This window comes from Chiloscyllium plagiosum, unplaced genomic scaffold, assembly GCF_037043375.1.
Source record: "Chiloscyllium plagiosum isolate Xiang-an unplaced genomic scaffold, Cpla_swu_hap1 HiC_scaffold_43, whole genome shotgun sequence".
NCBI classification, from domain to species: Eukaryota; Metazoa; Chordata; class Chondrichthyes; order Orectolobiformes; family Hemiscylliidae; genus Chiloscyllium; species Chiloscyllium plagiosum.
Window position 1 is genome coordinate 31,646,891 of NW_028270181.1, and position 24,089 is coordinate 31,670,979.

At 42.6% G+C, this 24,089-nt stretch overlaps 1 protein-coding gene across 1 annotated transcript in view; it reads left to right on the top strand.

The window, feature by feature from the left end:
* Window positions 1-24,089, top strand: part of tm9sf3 (transmembrane 9 superfamily member 3) — a 155,816-nt gene that overhangs the window by 97,780 nt on the left and 33,947 nt on the right. Inside the window, exons 10-11 of the mRNA XM_043678647.2 lie at window positions 10,009-10,148; window positions 23,116-23,184. Coding sequence (XP_043534582.1) covers window positions 10,009-10,148; window positions 23,116-23,184 — 209 coding nt within the window. The remainder of the gene's footprint in view (window positions 1-10,008; window positions 10,149-23,115; window positions 23,185-24,089) is intronic.

Consider the following 24,089-nt stretch of genomic DNA (forward strand, 5'->3'; position numbering starts at 1 on the left):
GCTGCCTGACCTGCTGTGCTTTTCCAGCACCATTCTAATCTTGAGTCTGATCTCCAGCATCTGCAGTCCTCACTTTCGCCATATCCCTCTAAACCCTGCCTATTCATATACCTATCCACATGCCTTTTAAATGCTGCAATTGTACCAGCCTCCACCACTTCCTCTGGCAGCTCATTCCATGCAAGTACCACCCTCTGTGTGAAAATGTTGCCCCCTTAAGTCCCTTTTCTATCTTTCCCCTCTCACCGGAAACCTATGCCCTCTAGTTCTGGACTCCCCAACTCCAGGCAAAAGATCTTGTCTATTTATCCTATCCATGCTACTCATGAATTTATAAACCTTTATAAGGTCACCCCTCAGCCTCTGACGCTCCAGGGAAACAGCCCTAGCCTATTCAGCCTCTCCCTCTAGCTCAAATTCTCCAACTCTGGCAACATCCTTGTAAATCTTTTCTGAACCCTTTCAAATTTCACAACATCCTTCCTATAGCAGGGAGACCTGAATTGCACACAATATTTCAAAACCGGCCTAACCAATGTTCTGTACAGCAGCAACATGACCTCCCAACCCCTATACTCAATGCTCTGAGCAATAAATGAAAGCACACCAAGTGCTACCTTCACTATCCTATCTATCTGCAACTCTCCTTTTAAGGATCTATGAACCTGCACTCCAAGGTCTCTCTGTTCAGCAACACTTCCTTAGACCTTACCATTAAGTGTATAAGTCCTGCTCTGATTTGCTGTTCCATAATGCAGCACTTTGCTGACTCAGTTTCTAAAACTGAATGGAGCACTCAATGTGACTTGAGCAATGTAAAGTTTCAGTTCAGCAAGATAGCCTTCATTTTATCTGATTTTTATGATAAAAGTGATATATTCCTTTACCTTTAATAATGGATGTTCAACTTCAATTGTCGTCTGGTATCATTCTCAGATTGTCCAGCCTCTCTCTAACTAGATCAGTGGCACATGAATTAATGCTTCTAATACTTTCTCCTAGCATTCAGCATCTCATGCATATTGAAATTCATCAAATGCAGCTTGGCTTTTTTTTAAATATAAAATCCCTACAGTGTGGACACAAGCCACCTGGCCCAACAGGTCCAAACTGACCCTCCGAAGAGCATCACACACCCCCTCCCTGCATCTCCCATGACCAGTGCACCCCACCTACACATCCCTGAACACTATGGGTAATTTAGCATTGCCAGTCCACCAAATTTGCACATCTTTGGATTGTGGGAAGAAACCTGAGCATCTGGAGGAAACCCATGCAGACACGAGCACCTGCAGGTGGTCACCCCAGGATGGAATCAAACCTGGGTCACTGGTGCTGTGAGGCAGCAGTGCTAACCACTGAACCAATAATTCAGGGTATTGTCTACCAGGACTATTTGTTTGAATCTGAAGCTTTTTATCAGGAGGGAGGTCCAGCCATTCTTGGGGTGTTCTCCTCAGCAAATCACCCCAAGGTAATAACATTCCCTGAGGAGAAAGTGAGGTCTGCAGATGCTGGAGATCAGAGCTGAAAATGTGTTGCTGGAAAAGCGCAGCAGGTCAGGCAGCATCCAGGGAACAGGAGAATCGACGTTTCGGGCATAAGCCCTTCTTCAGGAATGGCTGAAGAAGGGCTTATGCCCGAAACGTCGATTCTCCTGTTCCCTGAATGCTGCCTGACCTGCTGCGCTTTTCCAGCAACACATTTTCAGCTCTAATAACATTCCCTTGCTGGTGGGCAGCATGGTGGCTCAGCCTTAATCTCTGGATGACTAGATTAGTGACATAACTAATATGTCATCACCTGCCTTTCTAAGTGCATCAAAAGGAATAAATTGGGCTTATATTGGGCCTTTCAGAATATCCCAAAGTACTTCATAGCTGAGAAATTACTTGGGAAGTGTGATTGCCTGTATTTTAGACATGCAAAGCAGCTGAGGTCACAAAACAAGGAGATGAATGGCCAGTGTGAAAGATGCTGTTGGTTGAGAGAAAAAATGTTGATCAGGATATCACATGCTTTCATTGCTTTTCAGTGAAGCATTTTGCGTCTTCTACTGCAGTCAGTTTGGTTTAGTGTCCCTTGGAATATATCACCTCCATTGCTGCGCTGAAGTGTCAGGTTAAGTTATATCCTCCTGGAATGGGGCCTGAACTGTCATATAAGAATGCTGCCTGTAAGCCAGACCAGCATTTATGAGTTACCACCCGACACCTGGAGGAAGAACACCTCAGATCCCATACAATTATATGGACTAAATGTGGATTTCAACAGCTTCCTCATTTCCCCACCCCCCACATTATCCCAATCCCAAGGCTCCAACTCGGCACGGCCCTCCTGACCTGTCCGTCACCTTTCCCATCCATCTATTTCACTCCCCCCTCTGACATATCACCTTCTCCCTCACCTTCATCCACCTATTGCTTTCTCAGCTACCTTCCCCTCCACCTCCCTCTCATTTATCTCTCAGCCCTCAGTCCACAAGCCTCATTCTGATGAAGGGGTATGCCCTAAACATTGACTCACCTCCTCGGATGCTGCCTGACCTGCTGTGCTTTTCCAGCAACACACGCTCGACAACATTCATGATAGGCTTCCCATCAGAAAGGACCATTTCTTACTGAAACCAATTTGACTGCCATTTATTAGTCTACTTAAACACTGGGTAATTTTTAATTTGTTCCTTGTGATCAATTTTATTGGTAGTCTAATACGGTTGCAATATTCTAGTTTGCTGGGTTGCCATTTTGAAACACTGGTTACCGTTTTGCCTTTTCCCAAGTCACTGCACATATGTATTGGAAGCAGAAGAAGGTCATTTGCCCCCTCAATAAACTCCAGTACATATAGATTAGATTAGATTAGAGTGTGGAAACAGGCCCTTCGGCCCAACAAGTCCACACCGACCCGCCGAAGCGAAACCCACCCATACCCCTACATTTACCCCTTACCTAACACTACGGGCAATTTAGTATGGCCAATTCACCTAACCTGCACATCTTTGGACTGTGGGAGGAAACCGGAGCACCCGGAGGAAACCCACGCAGACACGGGGAGAACGTGCAAACTCCACACAGTCAGTCGCCTGAGTCGGGAATTGAACCCGGGTCTCTGGCGCTGCGAGGCAGCAGTGCTAGCCACTGTGCCACTGTGCCACCGTGCCGCCCACTATGGACTCAAACTTTCCTGATAAGGTAACCCCTCATCTCAGGAACAATCCTCTGAACCTTTGTTTTGGTCTTCTTACCAGTTCAATAGATGTGGTCATCTCAATGTGGTCTCGTTAATGCCGTGCAGCAGTGGAAAAATATCTCTGCTTTTATCTTTATTGCCAAAAGAATGGAGTATAACATTAGGGAAGTGTTATTGCAACTGTACAAGGTACTAGTGAGACTGCATCTGGAGTATGCGTGCAGTTTTGGTCCCCTTACTTGAGGAAGGATTTAATTGTATTGGAGGTAGTTCAAAGGAAGTTCATGAGATTAATTCCAGAGATGAGAGGCTTGACTTGTGAAGAGAGTTTGAACAAAGTAAATGTAGAGAGGATGTTATCCACTTGTGGGGCAATTTACAATGACAAGTTTTAGGCCGAGGGATGGTCGATTTTAAAAAAGTGATGAGGAAGAATTACTCTCTCAAACTGTCATGAATCTGTAGTATGGTGGATGCCTGGACACTGAGTATATTTGAGGAGGAGATGGACAGATTTTTATTTTAGTAATGGGTTAAAGGGTTATTGGGAGTGGGCAAGAAATTGTAGTTGAGGCCGCGCTGAATTTGGCTGTGACTGTATAGAAAGGTAGAAGAAGCTTGAAGGGCTGAATGGCTTACTCCTGCTCCTACTTATTATGTTCAATTCCCCTTGCAATAAACAGCAACGTTTCACTTTTCCTAATCACTGGCTGTGTCCGCCTGCTGCCTTTTTGTGACTCTTTGACCAAGACTCGGAGGTTGAGTTCTGCAGCCTTTTTTCTATTTATTTAATAAGCTGTTTTTCTGTTTTTCCTGTCAAGTTGATCATGTACTTAGTCTCTAGGTCCAGCTAATTGTAAAGATTATGAATACACTGTGGTTGAAGCCCCAGCACTGATGCCTCTGGACTTTGCTGGCTGCATCTTGCCAAATTGCCAATGACCTATTTATGCATACTTTTGCTTATTATTTACCCAATTATTTGTTACCACCCCCACCACCCTCATGGTTCCCTCAATGCCTTCCATTGTACAATATCCATAATTGTGACTAAAGGTATGAACAGTCTAGGCTGATTCATACCTCAAACACTATTGTCATTTATTCTTTGCTTCAAAATCCTCTTAATAATCCAAAACCATCCTCACATTCAGTTGGATGGTTTTAGTTTTGAGCTGGTGAAATCATAATCTCATTGCGCCCAACATAAGTAAAAGGGTGTAGATGGTAACAGGAGTTAGGTTACAATGGAGAAGTGTGAGGACATGCAAGAGTATCAAAAACCGAAACAAAGCATTGATTTATCAGTTTCAGAAGATGGAGATCTTTAAAGGCTTGAGGAATTTAGGGAGTAGTGGTCTAGTGTTTGGAGATTCTAAGTAAAAAATGAACTGAAGTTTTGTGCATCAGGATATAACTGGTGTGCCAAGAACTAGTAGACTTGATTTGTCTTGGGGTTCTCTTTGAGCGCATTGCATCCCTGCCATGTTCCAGACAATGAGACTCCGTTAATAGCACTCGTCTGAATCAAAAGGTTGTGTTATCAAGTCCCATTTCAAGACTTCAGCAAAACAATCTCGGCTCATACTTCAGTGTAATTCTGAGGGCTGTTGCACTGTCAGAGGTGCCATCATTCAAGTACAACATTAAACCAAGGTCTTGTTTGTCCTTTTGGGTAGAAATGGTTTGATGCTTCTCGGCATTAGTTTAAGAAGTGCAGGTGAGTTAACTCGAGGGGTCCTCTTGTGGCACCGTGGTAGTGTCCCCAACCCTGGACTAGGAGGCCTGGGTTTACATTGATTAGGAAAAAAGGATTTTTTTTTTTTAAAACACTGTTCTGAGATGTTATCACACACCTCTGGTGCAGGTGGGATTTGAATCTGGGTGTCTCAGTCCAGGGGTTAGGGACGTTACTACTGCACCCCAAGAGGGCCCACTGAACAAGTTGATTTTATTTTGAATCCACACAGACCCCTTCATCTGTGTAGCCCCTTTGTTCAGTTGGTTGCAGTTTATTAGTAACAGCATTTCGCTAATCTTTTAGATATTTTCTAATCAACCTGCCCAGAGACATTATTACACACCATTGGAACAGGTGGGACTCAGGTTTCTTGGTTCAGCGTTCGGGATGCTAACTCTCTACCACAAGAGCCCTCTCAACATATTGATTTGAAAAAAGGTTAAAAGAAACAAGTATTCTGGCCAATTTTTGGATTGTAAGAGCTAACTTTGTACAAATTGGTGATATTTCCTACATCTTAATAGTGATTGCATATAAAAAATAGTTTTTTGACTTGGCATGAATCGGGCATGTCGTACAGCAGGGGAAAGGTTCTTGGCCCAACGAGTCGGCACCTACGTAACTGCTACTAAAAGTGTAATCCCAGCTTCCTGCACTTGTCCCATATCCTTGAATGTTATGACATTTGAAATGCTCATCCAAATTTTTTTTTTAAAGATTGTGAGGTTTCTAGGCAGTGCATTCCAGATCCCCTCCACCCTTTGAGTGAGCAAGTTTGTTTTCCCCTGAATCCCATCTGAATCCCTTGTCCCTTACTGTAAAAACATGTCCTCATGATTGACCCCTCAACCAAGAGGAGCACCAGCTATCTATTCACCCTGTCCATACCCTCATAATGTTAATCATGTCCTCCCACACCCCTGCCGTCTCTGCTCTAAAATAAACATTCCAAGCCTATCTAGTCTGTCCTTATAGCTCAATCTTTCCACCCAGGCTGCATTCAGGTGAACCTCTTCTGTACTTATTCTAGTGCTATCATAACCTTCCTGTAATGAGGTGACCAGAACTGCACACATTACTCCGGTTGAGGCATGACCAGCGTTCTGTACAGTTCCAACATTACCTCTTTTTTATACTGTATGTTACAACTGATTAAAGCAAGTATCCCACATACCACCTTAACCATTCTATTCAGACACTCGGCTGACTTCAGGGATCTGTGAATAATTTTCGCACGTCCCTCTGTTACCCAGTGTCCTGCCATTCATTAAATACTCCCAACGTCTTGTCTTTTCCTCCAAAGTGCGTTAGCTCAAACTTAACGGTGGTAAATACCATCTGCCATTGGTCTGCCCGTCTGACCAACACAGCTATGTCTTCCTGTAACCTACAACCATTTTCTTCACTATTAATCACTCCAGCAATCAATCTCTCTTCCCCTTCGTTCTGTTCCCCACCCACCACCCATTTCATTGTTACATGTACGTTTATAAAAGGCAATTAACGTCCCAGTACTGATCCTTGTGGTACATTGCTGGATGCCAACCTCCAATCACCGAAACAGCCTTCTACCCACTACCCTTTGTCCTATTACTAAGCCAGTTTCCAATCCATCTCACCAAGTTTCCCTGAATTCCATGTGCTTAAACCTTCTCAATCAGTCTTCAGTGTGAGACCTTGTCAAAAGCTTTGCTTAAATCCATACAAACTATATCAACTGAATTTCCATCATCCACACACTTGATCACATTTTCAAGAAATTCTAACAAATGTCAAAGGAAGATCATGTTGAACACAAAACCATGCCTTTCCAAGTCAGTATTAATTTGCTCCTTCAGAACTTTCTCCAGTAGTTTCCCTACCAGTGACGTGAGACTCAACGGTAACTTCCTGGTTCGTCTCTACCATCTCTCTTAAAAGGTGGAACTACATTAGCTATACTCCACTCTCTGGCACTTCCCCTATAAACAGAGAGGAATTAAAAATTTGTGTCACAGCCTCTGCAAATTCCCACAGCAGTCTGGGATGCAGTTCATCAGGCCAGGAGATTTCAGTTTTTAAGCCCTTTTTGTTTTATTTGATGATCATAAAAGATGTGACAGAAAAGCAAGTTTTGCTTTTGCTTGGTGTCATTGAGTCAGAGTTATACAGCAAGGAAACAGCCTCTTTGTTTCAAATCGTCCATGCCGAACATATTCCAAAACTGATCCAGAACAATAGTCATATAGAACAGAAAACAGACCCTTCGGTTCAACTCATCCATGCCGATCAGATATCCTAAATTAATCAAGGACAAAGCAACCTGTTTGATTGGCACCACATCTAGAAATACTATTCCCTCCACCACTGGTGTTCAGTAGCAGCAGTGTGTACTATCTACAAGATGCACTGCAGAAATTCAGCAAAGATCTTTAGACAATACCTTCGAAAGCCATGACCACTTCCATCTAGAAGAACAAGGACAGCAGGTACTTGGGAAGTTCCCCTCCAAGCCATGCACCACCCTGATTTCGATATATACCGCCGTTCCTTTACAGTCGTTGGTCAAACTCCTGGAATTTTCTCCCTACCAGCATTGTTGGTCAACCCACAGCAATGAATTGCATCAATTCAAAAAGGCAGCTCACCACCATCACCACCTCAAGGGCAAACAGGAATTGGCTATCAATGCTGGCCAGCCAGCGACGCTCAAGTCCCACAAATACATTTTTAAAACTCCAGTCCCATTAGCCAGCATTTGGCTCATTTCTTTCTGGCACTGCTGCCTCACAGCACCAGGGTCCCAGGTTCGATTCCAGCCTCGGGCGACTGTCTGTGTGGAGTTTGCACATTCTCCCCGTGTCTGCGTAGTGTTAGGTGCATTAGTCGGAGCGAAATGGGTCTGGGTGGGTTACTCTTCAGACAGTCGGTGTGGACCAGTAGGGCCGAAGGGCTTGTTTCCACACTGTAGGGAATCTAATCTAATCATAATGTTCAGTCTTCACTCCAGAGAGAACAGCCCCAGCCAATTCAGCATCTCCTTATAACCCAAACCCTCCAATGCTGGCAACACTCCTGTAAATTTTTTCTGAACTCTTTCAAGTTTAACAACTTCTCTCCTATTGTAGGGAGACCAGAATTGAACACAGTATTCTAAAAATGATCTCATCAGTGTCTTGTACAGCTGCAACGTGACATCCCAACTCCTACACTCAATGCACTGACCAATGAAGAAGGCAAGCGTGCCAAGCACCACTTTCATCACCCTGTCTACCTGTGACTCCACTTTCAAGGAACTATGCACCTGGATCCTCGGTCTCTTTGTTCGGCAGCACTCCCCAGGTCCCGACCATTAACTGTATAAGTCCTACACTGGTTTGCCTTAGCAAAATGCAACACTTCACAGTTATCCAAATTAAACTTTGTTGGCCATTCCTTAGCCCATTGACCCATCTGATCTGTTGTACTTTGAGATAGTCACCTTCACTGTCCACTTGACCACCAATTTTGGTATCAAACTTACTATCCATACTTCCTATATTCATATCCAAATCAATGCCATAAATGACAAAACGCAATGGACCCAGCAACGATCCTTGCAGCACACCACTGGTCACAGGCTTCCTGTTAGAAAAACAACCCTCTACCACCTTCCTCTGTCTTCTATCTTCATGCCAATTTTGTGTCTAATTGGCAGCTTTCTGATTGCATGTAATCTAACCTTGCTAACCTGTCTATCATGCAGAACCTTGTTGAATACTTTGCTGAAATCCATATAGACAGCTTCTACCACTCTTCCTTCATCAATTTTCTTTGTCATCTGCTCAAAAAACTCGGTCAAGTTAATGAGTCATGATTTCGCATCCCAAAGCCAAGTTGACTATCCCTAATCAGCCCTTGCCTTTCTAAATACTGGAATCATTTCCCTCAGAATCCCCGTCAACAACCTACCCACCAGTGACATCCGGCTCACTGGTCTGTTGTTGCCTGACTTTCCTTTACCACCTTTCTGAAATAATTAGCCATCCTCCAGTCTTCTAGCATCTCATTGTTGACTGTCAATGATGCTTCCAAAGCGCTCAATCTCCTCCCAACTGTACTCCTCTGAATTGAGAACTGAATACTGGGCCCACCGATTAAGATAAATATGAGATAACCACATCGATACATAAACAACAGAGAAAAAGTGCCAGTATAAAGTTCCCCTTGCTGCCTTAAGAACCTGTGCTGTGTTCTTGAGTGCTGCTTATGAATGCCAATGCCTCAAACTGCCTCTGGATGGCGCATGTACACTGTCTTTCTAATGGTGGACAGAGGATCTCAAGTTGGATAAATGAATTAACCAGGGATATCTAATTGAAAATTCCTTTTTCTTTTCCGTTCACTGTTTAGGCTCAGTGAAATGGATGTAGGTTATTGCATTTTGTCAGGATGGCCATGTCATTCCAATCTAGAATGCACTTGTGTTATTTTAAATGGTTTTATTAATCTAAATATACCTGGGCAGCTCCTGTTGAATTGTATGTGAATAAGCAGTGATGTTTCAAGCTTGTTTTGTGAGCTGGGGAGAAGAATAATAAAGGACAAAAACCTGAGGCCAGAGATTTTTAAAAATAGCAATTGGTTCAACTTTTCCTTACTTTAAAATACAAGAATGACAGACTCGTGGCCAACATTGCTGTCTATAGCAAGAGATCACTTGTTTTCAAGAGCTGCTCAGTGATCAGGAATAGACATTGCAGATCAGTTGTATGCTTTGTGATGGCAGGATTTTCTAGCTATGTTCATATCTTAATACGTCTGTTTTTCCATTTGAATTTTCCCATCTTACTGGATCCAGTGTGTCCATTAATCATTCCTATGTTGTACAAGTAAATTCAGAATAATCTCCATTTTTATGGATTGAGCTCACTTTTTATAAAGACTGTGCAGCACTGGCAGTTACATGTATATGATCGCAGTGGGTGCTGTTCACACTGATGTGAGTTTATATTGATTTGGATTTACAAATTATCAAAATGTTTCCAATGTACAATATAAGCAAAGTTTGAAGTCAAGTTGAGTTGATTTTTTGAATGTACCTTTTCTTCTCAAAGGTTGCTGTGTGCTGCATCTGCTTTTTTGTCATCCTTCCACTGAACTTGGTGGGCACTATTCTTGGTCGGAACATGTCGGGACAGCCCAACTTTCCTTGTCGTGTTAATGCAGTACCACGCCCAATTCCAGAAAAGAAGTGGTAAGTACACAGGACAACATTAAATATTGCGATATGGATGATTTGTTCTTCAAAAGTTAAATATGTAAATTGCTTTTTACATGTTTCAGATCTGTTAAAACTTCAGTTTTGCATGTGTGCAGCTAAACGTTATGGAGGAGGTCTGAACAGGTTGCAGTTTCATTTGTTTTGTTGAAATGACATTGGACACCTTGAATTTTTTTTTATTCTTGCATGGGGAATGGAATCACTGGTGCGGTCAACCTTTGTTGCCCATCCCTAATCGCCCTTGAACTGAATGACTTGTTGGATCATTAGAGAGGGTAGTTCAGATTCAACCACATTGCTGAAGACTTGGAGGCACATGTAGGCCAGGCAAGGTAAGGTGGTAGATTGTGTTCCATAAAGGACATTAGTGAACCAGGCAGGTCTTTACAACAATCGACAACGGTTACATGATCACCATTAGACTAGCTTTAAGTTTCAGATTTTAATTTCAAATTTTAACCATCTGCTACGGAAGGATTTGAGCTCTGACCGCAGAATATTAAAACAAAGTGCTGCAGAAACTGGGTCTGACAACATGGGTGGAGAGAGAAACAAAGTTCAAGTTTCAACCTCCATAAAACTCTTCAGTATTGCCCAGATTATTAGCCTAGCACTCTGGGTTGCTAGTACAGTGACATAACCTCTATGCCACTGCTTCTTCTCCTTCATGACATCAGCTGTACTGTTAAGAATCAACCTTATCTATACTGTGGAATGTAGTCAGGTTGTCTTTGGGACCAGTCTAGGGCACATAGTACTGAGTACATGAGCAGATGTTCAAACTATTGATGAACAGTAAACAGACGAACAAGTATCAAACAGAATACAACACTTGAGAATTACTTAGGGCAGATGGCTAAAAGTCTGTTTAAAGAGGCAGGTTTTAAGAAATATTTTGGAAGAGAAAGAGAGAGAGATGTTTCTGAAGAAAATTTTAGAGCTTATGATTGAGGCAGGTGGGGGTGCAATTGCTAGTCTTGGAGGAGTTAGAATCATTAGAGTCAGGGAAGGGATAACAAAGGCTAGAATTGGCCAGGTGCAATCATCTCTGAAGGTCGGAGGGCTGGAGATCCGAGATGGTGATGGTGGAAGTCAGAAAGATTTGAAAATGGGGATGGGAATCTTTAAATGATTGTTTTAATCAGGACCCAGTATGGGTCACTGATAGGTAAACAGCAGATGGAGTATGTTAGGACATTAGCAGCTGAGTTTGGGGGAGTTCAAGACTATGGATGTTAGGAGGCAGTCTTCGTGATGGAGAAGATAACAAAAGCTCCACAGTGTGTCAGTACAGAGGAACCTCGATTATCCAAGCGAGATGGATGGGAACTATTTCAATCAGATGATTGATTATTCAGTTAATCGATTCAGTGCCTCACCTCTGGGGCTCTGAGTTTTTTTTGAAGTTTCCTTTTCCCTCATTCTGCCCGCCTTGCTCCCCCTCTCTGTCTCAGGGTTTGTTTCTGAGCAGACACACACAGGTGCAAGGAACCTGCAGTATTGCTGAAGCCCTCCTGCACCCCCCCCCCCCCCCCCCCATACACACACATCAGTAGAAAGGGGTTGACACAGCGAGCACTCGTTAAGTCTGCTCCCCGTTCGGAAGACTAGGCATCAACACATTGTGCATGAGCCCCCACCCCACCCCACCCCCCAAAGCCTGCTCTTGTCCGACTCCCCTAACCCTGCTCCCACCCCCACCCCACCCCCCAACCCCCCACCTTGCCCCTGTCCGAGCCCCACCCCTGTCCGACCTCCCCAAAAGCCGGCCCATCCGACATCCCCTCCGACTCTCTCCCCCCCCCCCTACGTGTGAAGGTGTACTGGTTGCTTGTTTTCAAAAGCTGGGTATAGAACATAGCAGCAAGCAATTCTTATTACGACTTCATTAAAAAAATGGTTAAGGCTGCTGTCAGAATACTACATGTAGTTCTGTTCGCCATGCTATTGGAAGGATGTGATTGCGCTGGAGAGGGTGCAAAGATGATTCACCAGGATGTTACCTGTAATGGAAAGTCTGTAATGAGGAGAGTCTGGATAGGCTGGATTTGTTTTGCTTAGAGCAGAGGAGACTGAGGTGTGTGATCTGATTGAGGTATGCAAAAGATATGAGAAACTTGGATAAGGTAGACCATGAGAATCTTTTCCCCAAGGCAGACATGTCTAACACTAGAGGCTACAAGTTTAAAGTGAGGAGTAACTAAGGAACATTTTTCATTCAGACGGTGGTAGAAATGTGGAAAACATTGCCTGAGAGGCTGTTGGAAGCATATATTCTTGCAACATTTAAGCATCTGGGTGAACACTTAAGATGCAAGGGCATCGTAGGCAGTTGTCCAGAAGCAGGTAAATTGGATTAGTGTAGCTTGGTGTTTGTTGGTTAGTAAAGATTTGATTTGATTTATTATTTTCACATGTACAGTGAAAAGTTTGCTAACCAGACAAATCATACCTTACATACGTTCATCAGGGTGATGTAACACTACACACAGTATTATGTTCTAACTACAGAGAGGATGCAGAGAAAGATCAACTATAATGTTGATCAGTTCATAAACCTGATAACAGCAGGAAGAAGCTGTTCTTGAAGCCGTTTGAATCTGCTGCCTGTTTTTAACATTTTGTATCTTCTACGTGATGGAAAAGGGTGAAAGTGAATATAACCGGAGTGGGAGGGAGCTTTGATTATATTGGCAGCTTTCCCGAGGCAGTGGTAAGTGTCAATGGAGTCAATGGAAAGAAGGCTGGTTTTTGCAATGGACTGGGCTGTGTTCACTTCTCTGTATTTTCTTGCAGTGTTGGGCAGAACAGTCGTCATACCAAGCTGTGATGCACCCAGATAGGATGCTTCCTGTGGTGCACCTGTAAAAATTGTCAAGAGTCATTGTGGACATACTGAATTTCTTTAGCTTTCTGAGGAAGTAGAGGCATTGGTGTCCTTTATTGACTGTAGTATTGACGTGGATGGACCAGAGTACATGGGTGATATTTATCCCTTGAACTTGAAGCTCTCTACCATCTCCACCTCAGCATCATTGGTACAGTCAGTTCTGCTATAATGTGGTAGTTCTGTTCTCTTGCAATCCAATGTTATTAGAAAATCGTGTGGTAGCAGCACCATTGAAACTAATGGGGCTAGAATCGCATTATAACCAATGCATGCTTTTAAACTTTGCGCTTTGGAAACCGTGTCCCCATCCAATTCGTCAATCATGTTATAGTGAATTTATGTTAACGAATCGCGTGTTATAGCAGAACGACCTATACAGACAGGGGCGTATCTTCCACTCTGCTTCCTGAAGTCGATGATCAAGCTCCTTCATTTTGCTGGCATTGAAGGAGAGATTGGTGTCTCTACACCATGCCACTAAGCTGTCTATCTCTTTTCTGTATTCTGTCTCTTTGAGATCCAACCCACTACAGTGGTGTCATCAGCAAATTTGTAAATAGAGTTCGAGTTGAATTTGGCCACACAGTATATAAGGAGTGCAGTAAGGGGCTTTGTATGCAGCCCTGCAGGGCACCGGTATTGAGGATTATTGTGGGCGTGGTGTTGTCACCTATCCTTGCTGATTTTGATCTGCAGGTAAGGAAGTTGAGGATCCAGTTGCAGAGGGGAGCAGAATCCTAGGTTTGCTTAGAATTATGGTGTTGACGTCCCAGCTAAAGTCAATAAATGGGAGTCTGGCATTGTCCAGTTGTGCCAGGGATGGCGTCTGCCATTGAACTTTTGCACCAGTAAGTGAATTGTAGTGGATTGAGGCAGTCTGGGGGCTAGAGTTGATGTGAGGCACTTCATAATGATGGATGTCAGAGCCACCAGGAGATAGTCATTAAGACACATTGCCTGATTTTTCTGTGTCACAGTATGATAGTGGTCGTCTTGAAGCAGGTAGGAACCTCCTATAGTAAGGAGAGGTTAAAGATGTTGGCAAATGATCCTGCCAGCTGGTCTGTGCAGGATCTGGGTGTACAGCGGTGACTGCCCCTTACTACACTCCTTATATACTCTCTCTGGCCAAATTCAACTCAAACTCTCAAGAAGGCCGATCTGACGGCTGTGGCTGTGACTGTGGGTACAGGTCCAAGGCTATTGGGGCAGGTGACATCATTTCACTAACCTGTTCAAAATGAGCATAAAGTAAATTGAGCCCATCAGGGAAGGATGCGTTGTTGTCAGCAACTCTACTTCACTTTGCCTTGTAGTCCATAATATGGTGTATGTCTTGCCGCAGTCAGTGTGTGTTTGTGTAGTTAGTCTAGGACCCTGATTTAGTCTGGTATTGTCTCTGAGTTCTTGATGGCTTTGTGAAGACAACTTGGGTTGAAGGACCTGTATCTATGCTGTGACTCTGACATGTCTCCAGGGAAAATCCGTGGCAGTTTTTAGTAGCTGCTGGAGACAGTGTCCTAGTCTTCCAAATATTTAGTTGCAAGACACAACTGCTTATTCAGTTCTGGATGCCAGGCGAGTAACATGACAAACCAAAGGCACTGAAGTAGTCGAGATAGATAGTGATGGGATAGAGTTGTTTTGTCAGCGTATATGTAGAATCTGGCATGTTATTGGCTAATGTGACCAAAGATTCTGTAGGTGAGCAATAGAGCATTATGGGTAGAGGATGCCAGAGCTCATCGTGTAATAGCTGTTAGATAAACCATTGCATGTAATTGTCTGGCTCTGATTAAAAAGACAGGAATGGAGCAGGCTTGGTAGCCAAGCTGGTGAATGGATGATGTCAGTGTCAAAATGGATGACGAAGGATGGTTTATCATGATCAGTCACAAAAGTATATCGGGCACATGTATTTTGTGACTTCGAGCATCATTGCAGTGCTGTGACAGCACAGTAACTTTTTTGAAGGTACGTAACCCAAGTATTTTCATTGTCTTGTTGATTGAAGCTATATGATAAAATAAGGCCCTTGAGGAATATAAAAGGAGAAAAGAACTTAAATAAAAATTAGGAAGGCCAGAAGGACCATAATATGTCCTTGGCAAGTAGAATTAAGGTGAATACATATAATAAGAACAAGAGACTAGCTGAGAAAGGGCAGGTCCGCTCAAGGACAAAGGAGAGAACTTGTATGGAGCAAGTGGTTGAGATCCTTAATGGGTACTGTGTATCAGTATTCACCCAAGGAGAAGGATGTTAATGATGGTAAGATTTAAGGTATGCTGATATTTTGGGTCATGTCAATATTAAGAAGGAAGAGATCTTGCGTGTCTTGAAAACATTAAAATAGATAAATCCCCAGGGTCTGATGGAAGCAAGGGAGGAAATTGCTGGGGCCATGACAGAGATCTTTGTAGCTTCTTTAGCTACAGCCGAGGTCCCAGAGACTGAAGCATAACCAATGTTCTTCCTTTACGAAGAGCAACAAAGATATTGCAGGAAATTATAGACAAGTGATAGGGAAATCATTGGAGAATGTTCTTAGGGACAGGATTTACTCATTTGGAGAAGAACAAATTTATTAGGGATAGTCCGCGTGGCTTAATGCAAGGGAGAGCTAGTCTCTCAAATTTAGTTGTGTTTTGTGAGGAAGATGCTGAACAAAGTGACCTTAGATTGAAATTCATAGTTCCTTGAAAGTGGATTTGCAGATAGTTATGATAGTGAAGAAGGTGTTTGGTATGCTTTGCATTATTGGTCAGAGCATTGAGTATAAGAGTTGTGAGGTCATGTTGCAGTTGTATAGGACATTGGTTAGGCCAGTTTTGGAATATTGTGTGCAATTCTGGTCTCCCTGCTTTAGGATGTTGTGAAAGCTGAAAGAATTCAGAGAAGATTTACAAGGATGATGCCAGGGTTGGAGGGCTTGAGCTATAGGGAGAGGCTGAATAGGCTGAGGCTATTTACTCTGGAACATCAGAGCCTGAGGGGTGACCTTATAAAGGTTAATAAAATCACGAGGGGCATGGATAGGGTAAATAGACAAGGTTTTTCCTTGGGGTGGGTGAGTCCAGAGCTAGAGAGCATAGGTTTATTGTGAGAGTGGAAAGATTTAAAAGGGGCCTAAGGGGCAACCTTTTCACGAAGAGGGTGGTGCATACATGGAATGAGTTGCCAGAGGGAGTGGTGGAGGATGATACAATTACAACATTTAAAAGGCATCTGGATGGGTATGTGAATAGGAAGGGTTTAGAGGCATATGGGCCAAGTTCTGGCAAAAATCAGACTAGATTAATGTAGGATATCTGGTCGGCATGGATGAGTTGGACCAAAGAGTCTGTTTCTGTGCTGTACATTTCCATGACTCTGTAATTGAGGCGGTAGGGCAGTGGATGTTGTCTACGTGGACTTTAGTAAAGTATTTGAGAATGGGAGTTGAGATGTTATGTTAAGGACGTACAGGACATTGATGAGACCTCTTCTGGAGTACTGTGTGCAATTCTGATTGCCCAGCTCGAGGAAGAATGTTAGGAAATTGGAGAGGGTTCAGAAAAGATTTATGAGGGTGTTGTTGGGAATGGAGGGCTTGTGTTGTCAGGAGATGCTGGATAGACTTCTTTCACTGGAGCGTAGGAGGTTGATAGGTGACCTTATAAAGGTTTATAAAATCATGAGTGGCATAGATAAGGTGAACAGTAAGGGTCTTTTCCCTAGGGTGGGGGAGTTCAAAACTTGTTTTATTTTCATGGTGAGAAGGGAACATTTTAAAAAGGACATGAAGAGGAACCTTTTTTAAAACACTGTGATTCATGTGTGGAATGAACTGCCCGAAGCAGTGGTAGTTGCAGGTACAGTTACAACATTTAAAAGACATGAGGATAAGTGCGTGAATAGGAAAGGTTTAGAGGGATACGGGCCAAATGCAGGCAAGTGGGACTAATTTAGTTCGGGAATGTGGTTAGTCTGGACGAAGGGTCTGTTTCCATGCTATATGACTCTATGTAACAAGGTCCGTCTTGGTAGGCTGATCGAGAAGATTAAACTTCATGCCATCCATAGTAAATTGACAAATTGGATACAAAACTGGCTTGGTCATAGAAGACAGAGTGTAATTGTGGGAGGGTGTTTTTCTGACTGGACTCTGTAGCCAGTGAAGATCTGCAAGGCTTGGTGCTGCGACATCTGTTGTTTTATAATATATAAATGAATTGGATGAACATGAGTGATCTGATTAAGTCTGCAGACAACACAAAAATTGGTGGAGTTATGGATTTGTCAAAGGATACAGCAGGATATAGATCAGTTGAAAAGTTGGGCAGAGAAATGGCAAATGGCAGACTAGTGTAAGGTAATTCAAAGTTTGTGAGAAGATTTGTAGCTCGGGTGCTCATTGTTGTCGTTCTGTGCGCCAAGCTGGGAATTTGTCCAACGGAACGAGGACATGCCGCAACCCAAAGGACGAGCCACACTGCCATATATCAAGAGCATTTCCGAACTGACAGCCAGACTACTGCGACCACTAGGACTCATAACAGCACACAAACCAACAGCCACTCTCAGACAACTCACCAGAATGAAGGACCTGATACCCAGCATGAGCAAAACCAATGTAGTGTACAAAATCCCATGCAAGGACTGCACAAAACACTACATAGGACAAACAGGAAGACAGCTAACTATCCGCATCCATGAACACCATCTAGCGACGAAATGACACGACCAGCTATCCTTAGTAGCCACACACACAGATGACAAGCAACATGAATTCAACTGGGACAACACTGCTATTATAGGACAAGCCAAACAGAGAACAGCCAGGGAATTCCTAGAGGCATGGCACTCATCCACAGATTCAATCAATATGCACATCGACCTGGACCCAATATACCGGCCACTGCAACGGACAGCTGGAACTGACAACCGGAAGCGGCAGATTCAAACCACTATAAATGCCGGAGGAAAGATCACAGAAGTGCTTCACAGGAGGCTCCCAAGCACTGAGGATGTCACCTAGACACGGGATGAAACGTCTGCAACACAAATTCCCAGTTCGGCAAACAGAACCACAACAGTGTAAGGTCAAATTTTAGGAGGTCAAATACAAGAGAAAAGTGTACAGTACATGGCAGGACCTTTAGAAGCATTGATAAACAGCAATCTTGGGGTGCAAGTCCTGAAAGTTGGTAAAGAAGGCATATGGCATACTTCATCAGTTGAGGCATTGAATATAAAAGTTGGCGAGTCATGTTGCAGCTATATATAATTTCAGTTAAGTCACGTTTGGAATATAATATGCAGTTTTGATCACTATAGGAAGAATGTAGAGGCTTTGGAGAGGATGCAGAACAGATTTACCAGGATTTTGCCTGGATTGGAGAATATTAGCTGTAAGGAGAAATTGACAAACTTGGGGTTTTTTTGCTAGAGGCTGAGGGGGTGGGCTGATAGAAGTAGACAAAATCGAGTGTCATTGATAGTCGGAGTTTCTTCCTAAGGTAGAAATACCAACTAGTGGGGACATAGGCTTAAGATAAGATGGGGAAAATTTAAAGGAGATGTGCAAGTCAAGTTTTTTTTTATACAGGGGGTGGTAGATGGCTGGAACACATTGCTAGGGGAGGTAGTAGAAGCAAAGACAATGAAAGTGGCACTTAGAGGGCGAGACTAAACACACATGAACAGTGTGCAGGCAGGATTAATTTGGAATGGCATCAGACATGGTGGGCAAGAGGGTCTGTTCCTATGCTATATTGTTCCATGTTCTATGATTGATTGTGCACGAAGCTAGCAACACTAATTTGTGTTGCAATATTACGTATCTAAGAGTAGAAAGTCATGTTTGCAGCACGGGGAGGTCCCAGAGGACTGGAGAATTGCTAATGTTGTCACCTTGTTTAAAAAAAGTAGAAGAGATAATCCAGGTAATTACAGACCTGTGAGCCTGACATCAGTGGTAGGGAAGCTGTTGGCGAAGATATTGAGGAATAGGGTATATACCCATTTGGAAGAAAATGGGCTTATCAGTGAGAGGCAGCATGATTTGTGCAGGGAAGGTCATGTTTTACAAACCTAATCGAATTCTTTGACTGATGAGGGAAAGGATGTAGATGCCATATACATGTACTTCATTAAGACATTTGATAAGATTCCCCATGGAAGGTTGATGGAGAAGATAAAGTCGCATGGGATCCATGGTGTTCTGGCTAGATGGATAGTGAACTGGCTGGGCAAAAGGAGACGGAGAGTAGTAGTGGAAGGGAGCGTCTCAAAATGGAGACCTGTGATCAGTGGTGTCCCACAGGGATCCGTGCTGGGACCACTGTTGTTTGTGATATACAGAAATGATCTGGAGGAAGGTGTAGGTTACCTTGTTAGCAAGTTTGCAGGTGACACTATGATTGGTGGAGTAGCAGATAATGAAGGGAACTGTCAGAGAATACATCAGAGTATAGATAGATTGGAGAGTTGGGCAGAGAAATGGCAGATGGGGTTTTACCCGGACGGATGCGAGGTGATGCAGTTTGGAAGATGCAATTCAAGAGCAAACTGTACAGTAAATTGAAAAGTCCTGTGGAAAATTGAGGTACAGAGAGATCTGGGTGTTCAGGTTCGTTGTTCCCTGAAGGTGGCAACACAGGTCAGTAGAGGTGGTCAAGAAGGCATACAACATGCTTTCCTTCATCGCACAGGGTTTTGAGTACAAGAGTCGGCTGGTAATGTTACAGTTGTACAGGACTTTGGTTCAGCCACATTTGGAATGCCACGTACCGTTCTGGTCACCACATTACCAAAAGGATGTGGATGCTTTGGAGAGGGTGCAGAGGAGGTTCACCAGCATGTTGCTTGGTTTGGAGGGTGAGCTATGAGGAGAGGTTGAATAGATTAGGATTATTTTCATTGGAAAGATGGGGGTTGAGGGGGGACCTGATTGAGGGCTACAAAATGGTGAGAGGTGTAGACAGGATGGATAGCAAGAAACGTTTTCCTACAGCAGAGGATTCAATTACAAGGGGTGATGAGGGGAAGAGTTTAGGAGAGATATACATGGAAAGTTCTTCACGCAGAGGGTGGTAGGTGCCTGGAATGCGTTTCCAGTGGAGGTGGTCGGGGCAGGAACGATAGCATCATTTGGTTTAGATAGAGGATATGGATTGGCGCAGGCTTGGAGGGCCGAAGAGCCTGTTCCTGTGCTGTAATTTTCTTCTTTGAAAATGATCAGTTGTGCAAATTTCATTGACTTTTTCCTGTTGGGGCTGTGTAGACATGAGTCACACTTCATTGCTTAGCATAAGTTGTTATATTATGTATTTAAAAAAAGGAATACACAGTTGGACCGTCAACATGTGTACCTGGAACGTGTCAACCAAAGATCCCACCCCAAAGACTTGAGCAAGTAAAATAGACTGACACTTCCATTGGCGTATTAAAGGAAGTGCATTAACTGTCTGTAACACCTTACAAAGGAAATACTAAATAGAGTATCAGTCATTGTATCATATGGATGTAAAAAGTTTAATAGCACTATTAAGACCTATGTTCCAGGTGATATTTATCCATCAAAAAGCATGGTTTCCAGAATCACAGAACTGTTAAAGTACGGAAGGAGGCCATTTGACCCTTCATGTCTGCAGACGTTCTCCAACTGAGGGGGAAAAAAAAGCACCATTTCCCTGTCACTTCTTCCCTCTACATTCTTCTCTTCCTTTGATATCCTTCTCAGATAATCCAATTCCCCTTAAATACCTGATTGAAACTGCCTTCATATACATCTGCTGCACCCCCTTTTGGAATTGTAACTTTCAGTTGCCTCTCTTTGTTCTCCCTACCAAATCACTTCATACTTTGCATTTCATTTCGTCTGCCACTTGTATGCCCATTTCACCACCTTGCCCAATGCCTTTTTGAAGTTCACAAATGCAAGTTTTGAAATTGTGATCATTTTGCTATGGTGTATTTCTGTAGCAGATTATTTGGTTGTTTAAAAAGTGCTGTTTGTGGGAATTTACTGTAGAGAAATAAATTGAAGTAGACACTGTCTCATGCAGATTGCCATTCTGCCCTTTTTTTAAAATCTAAGACAGGAGCTCTACATTTCTAAACAGATTTGCCTTGGTGCAGAGCCATATTTCCATTCTGACCGTTTCTTTGTAGTGCAGAATTGTCAAAGGCAAACTGTACCCTCTTTTCACAGCTTTCAGGTGCCCTATTTTGAAATTTAAAGATCCTAGCACCAGCTTTGACAGCTGAAGTAAGATGGTAAGTGCATAACTAAGTGTGATGTTAGGGCATTGGAAGAATAGTTTGCCAGATTGGTAATGGGATAGGGTGCCAGCTGGTGATGGAACAGGATGCCAGGTTACCAGGATGTCAGATGGGATAAGGGTAGGGTGTAAGGTGGCAATGTACGTTTAGGCCAGGTTGAGTGGGTGGGAGAATTCTGGCCCAGAGCAGTGGATGGAAAGGGTAGATGTCAGATCTGGCGGCAGATTTGGGTCTGGCAGTTGTGGTGTAGGATGTTTGATCAGGGTCTGGGGGCCCTAAGGGAATTGGAGCTGGTGTAGTTGAGGATGTGAGAGATAAGGTGCCAGTTTAATAGTTACTTGGGTATTTAGTAGTCTAACTTTTCCTGAGTAACTATTTTCCTTAATTATATTGACAACATCCAACAACTCCAATTTGAACTGAGATTTTCTAATGATTCCAGGTGTAGAGCAATTGCCCAGCAGAAAATTCAATTTCCTGGGCATTTAGAGGGTCTTCACAGGGTTCCCATGCTTATGTCTGATCAACATTGGCATTATGACTTTCTGACTAGCAGAAAATATGAGCCAAAATACTTGGTAAGTTGAAGCGGGTTGGAATGTCCTGAAGTTGTGAAAGATATTTATTAAATACTAGTCCTTCTGTTTTTAGGAAGGGATAGTTATTGTTTGAATTTACACCCATATAAAGTTGAATAATTGTACTACATCCTTGTGATGTGGTCAGGGCTGCATTTATTGTTTATTGTGGTTTTACTACTGACTTGTCAGGCCACTTCAGAGGATGTTGAGAGGCAATTTATCAAATTCAGATTCACAATTTGCCATGACTTGAACTTATGACCCCTGTCTTGCTTGTTCAGAAACTGAAGTAGCATACCCTTTAAAATAAGAGAGGTAGAAAACCAGAAGAAAGAAGCCAAGAGTTCTGAATATGAACTGTCACAACATCGTTCGATGTTAACAATTTAGGATTATTTTATATGAACGGATTTTGAGAAAGATGAATTGCTGCGTGACTGAGAAATTATCTCAAGCAGAGAAAATGCGAGATTTAGCCGGCTCCAAAAAGGGAGTGAAAAATAAATGGCCGCAGGCCTCTTGTTTTAGGAACTTTAACCATTTCCGATCTGATTGATTCTTCTCTACCACCAACCCACCCCCATCCTCACCACCAATGTTTCAGCCTGACTTATTCATCAGCTCCATTCTGTAGAAGATATGATAATATAATTGCAGCTGTCACATAAATTGATTTCATAAATTTAATTTTGCTTATAGTCCTCACGAGCGTTTAACAGGGTACTTAAACTTGTAATTTAACCTTTTTAATAGACTTGACTTAATGATGAATGAATTGTAGAATACTATGTTTATTCAGCTTTACTTCAGTGCTCTCATGAGGGTCAAGAGAAAATTCAGTTTTCTTCATTGGCGTGAAAAAGAGTCCTTCCTCTGTTGGTAAAAATGTGTAGAAGTTGTGAACATTCTAACCTTGTGCCAAAGTATCTGGAACACAGCCAAAAGAGAGAGTTTCTCCATAGTAGGAATTTCTTCTGGAAAATACCAGAACAACAAATGCATGGACAAATAAATGGTTAGGAAAGGTTTAGAAAGATATAAGTGAAGTAGGGGGAAATGGGGTGACAGTTTTGGTCAGCATGGACCAATTCAGACTGAAGGGCCTGTCTCCATGCTATAGGATTCTGTGACTCTTATACCAATTGCACTTCTGACATCATACATTAAATTGACTATTACTAATTTTTGTCTTGTATTATAGGTTCATGGAGCCAGCTGTTATTGTTTGCCTGGGTGGAATCCTGCCTTTTGGATCCATTTTTATTGAAATGTAAGTTTCTTTATACTTTGGAATACTCATGGTCCTTCAGTGCTCGCACATTGTGTTGTCACTTCAATGCTGAATTCATAACTTACATTGATGCTGCATGATATATTGAATGTTATATTCATATGAAATATTGGCATCAATGGTTAAAATGGCGTCAGGATGAAAAATGGAGACAGTTGACATTTTTGAAATGCTAAATTTATAATACTAAATGAATGTTAACTAACTTTGAATAGTTGCTTGGATCAAAATTTTTAGAAGAAAAATCCATTTTGTTGGCTACAATAAAATAAATATGGCAGATGCTAGAAATTCTTAGAGTTTTATTGGGACTTCATATATTGCTGCAAATAGCGAGTTTTGAGAAAGTTTGTAGCTCAGGTTGAGGTTCTGGATGTAGGTTTGCTTGCTGATCTGGAAGGTTTGTTTTCAGACGTTTTATCACCATACTAAGTAACATAATCAGTGAGCCTTTGGATAAAGCACAGGTGGCATGGCCCACTTTCTATTTATGTGTTTAGGTTTCCTTAGGTTGGTGATGTCATTTCCCGTGAAGTCATTTCCAGTTCTTTTTCTCAGGGGTTGGTAAGTGAGATCCAAGTCAATGTGTTTGTCAATAGAGTTCCGCTTGGAATGCCATGCTTCTAGAAATTCTCGTCTGCATCTGTTTGGCTTGTGCTAGGACGGATGTGTTATCCCAGTCGAAGTGGTGACTGAAATGTCTGAAAACAAACCTTCCAGCAAATATACTAGAAGGCAATATTGCACTGCAATCTGTACATTTCACTTAATTCATTGTCACATAGGATTGTCATACCTACACTGACAGTTTTAACAATCTAGTAACCACCTGCATTTACAGATCCAAGTTCTTGTCCAGAAATAACTTTTTGTCCAGATTTAAA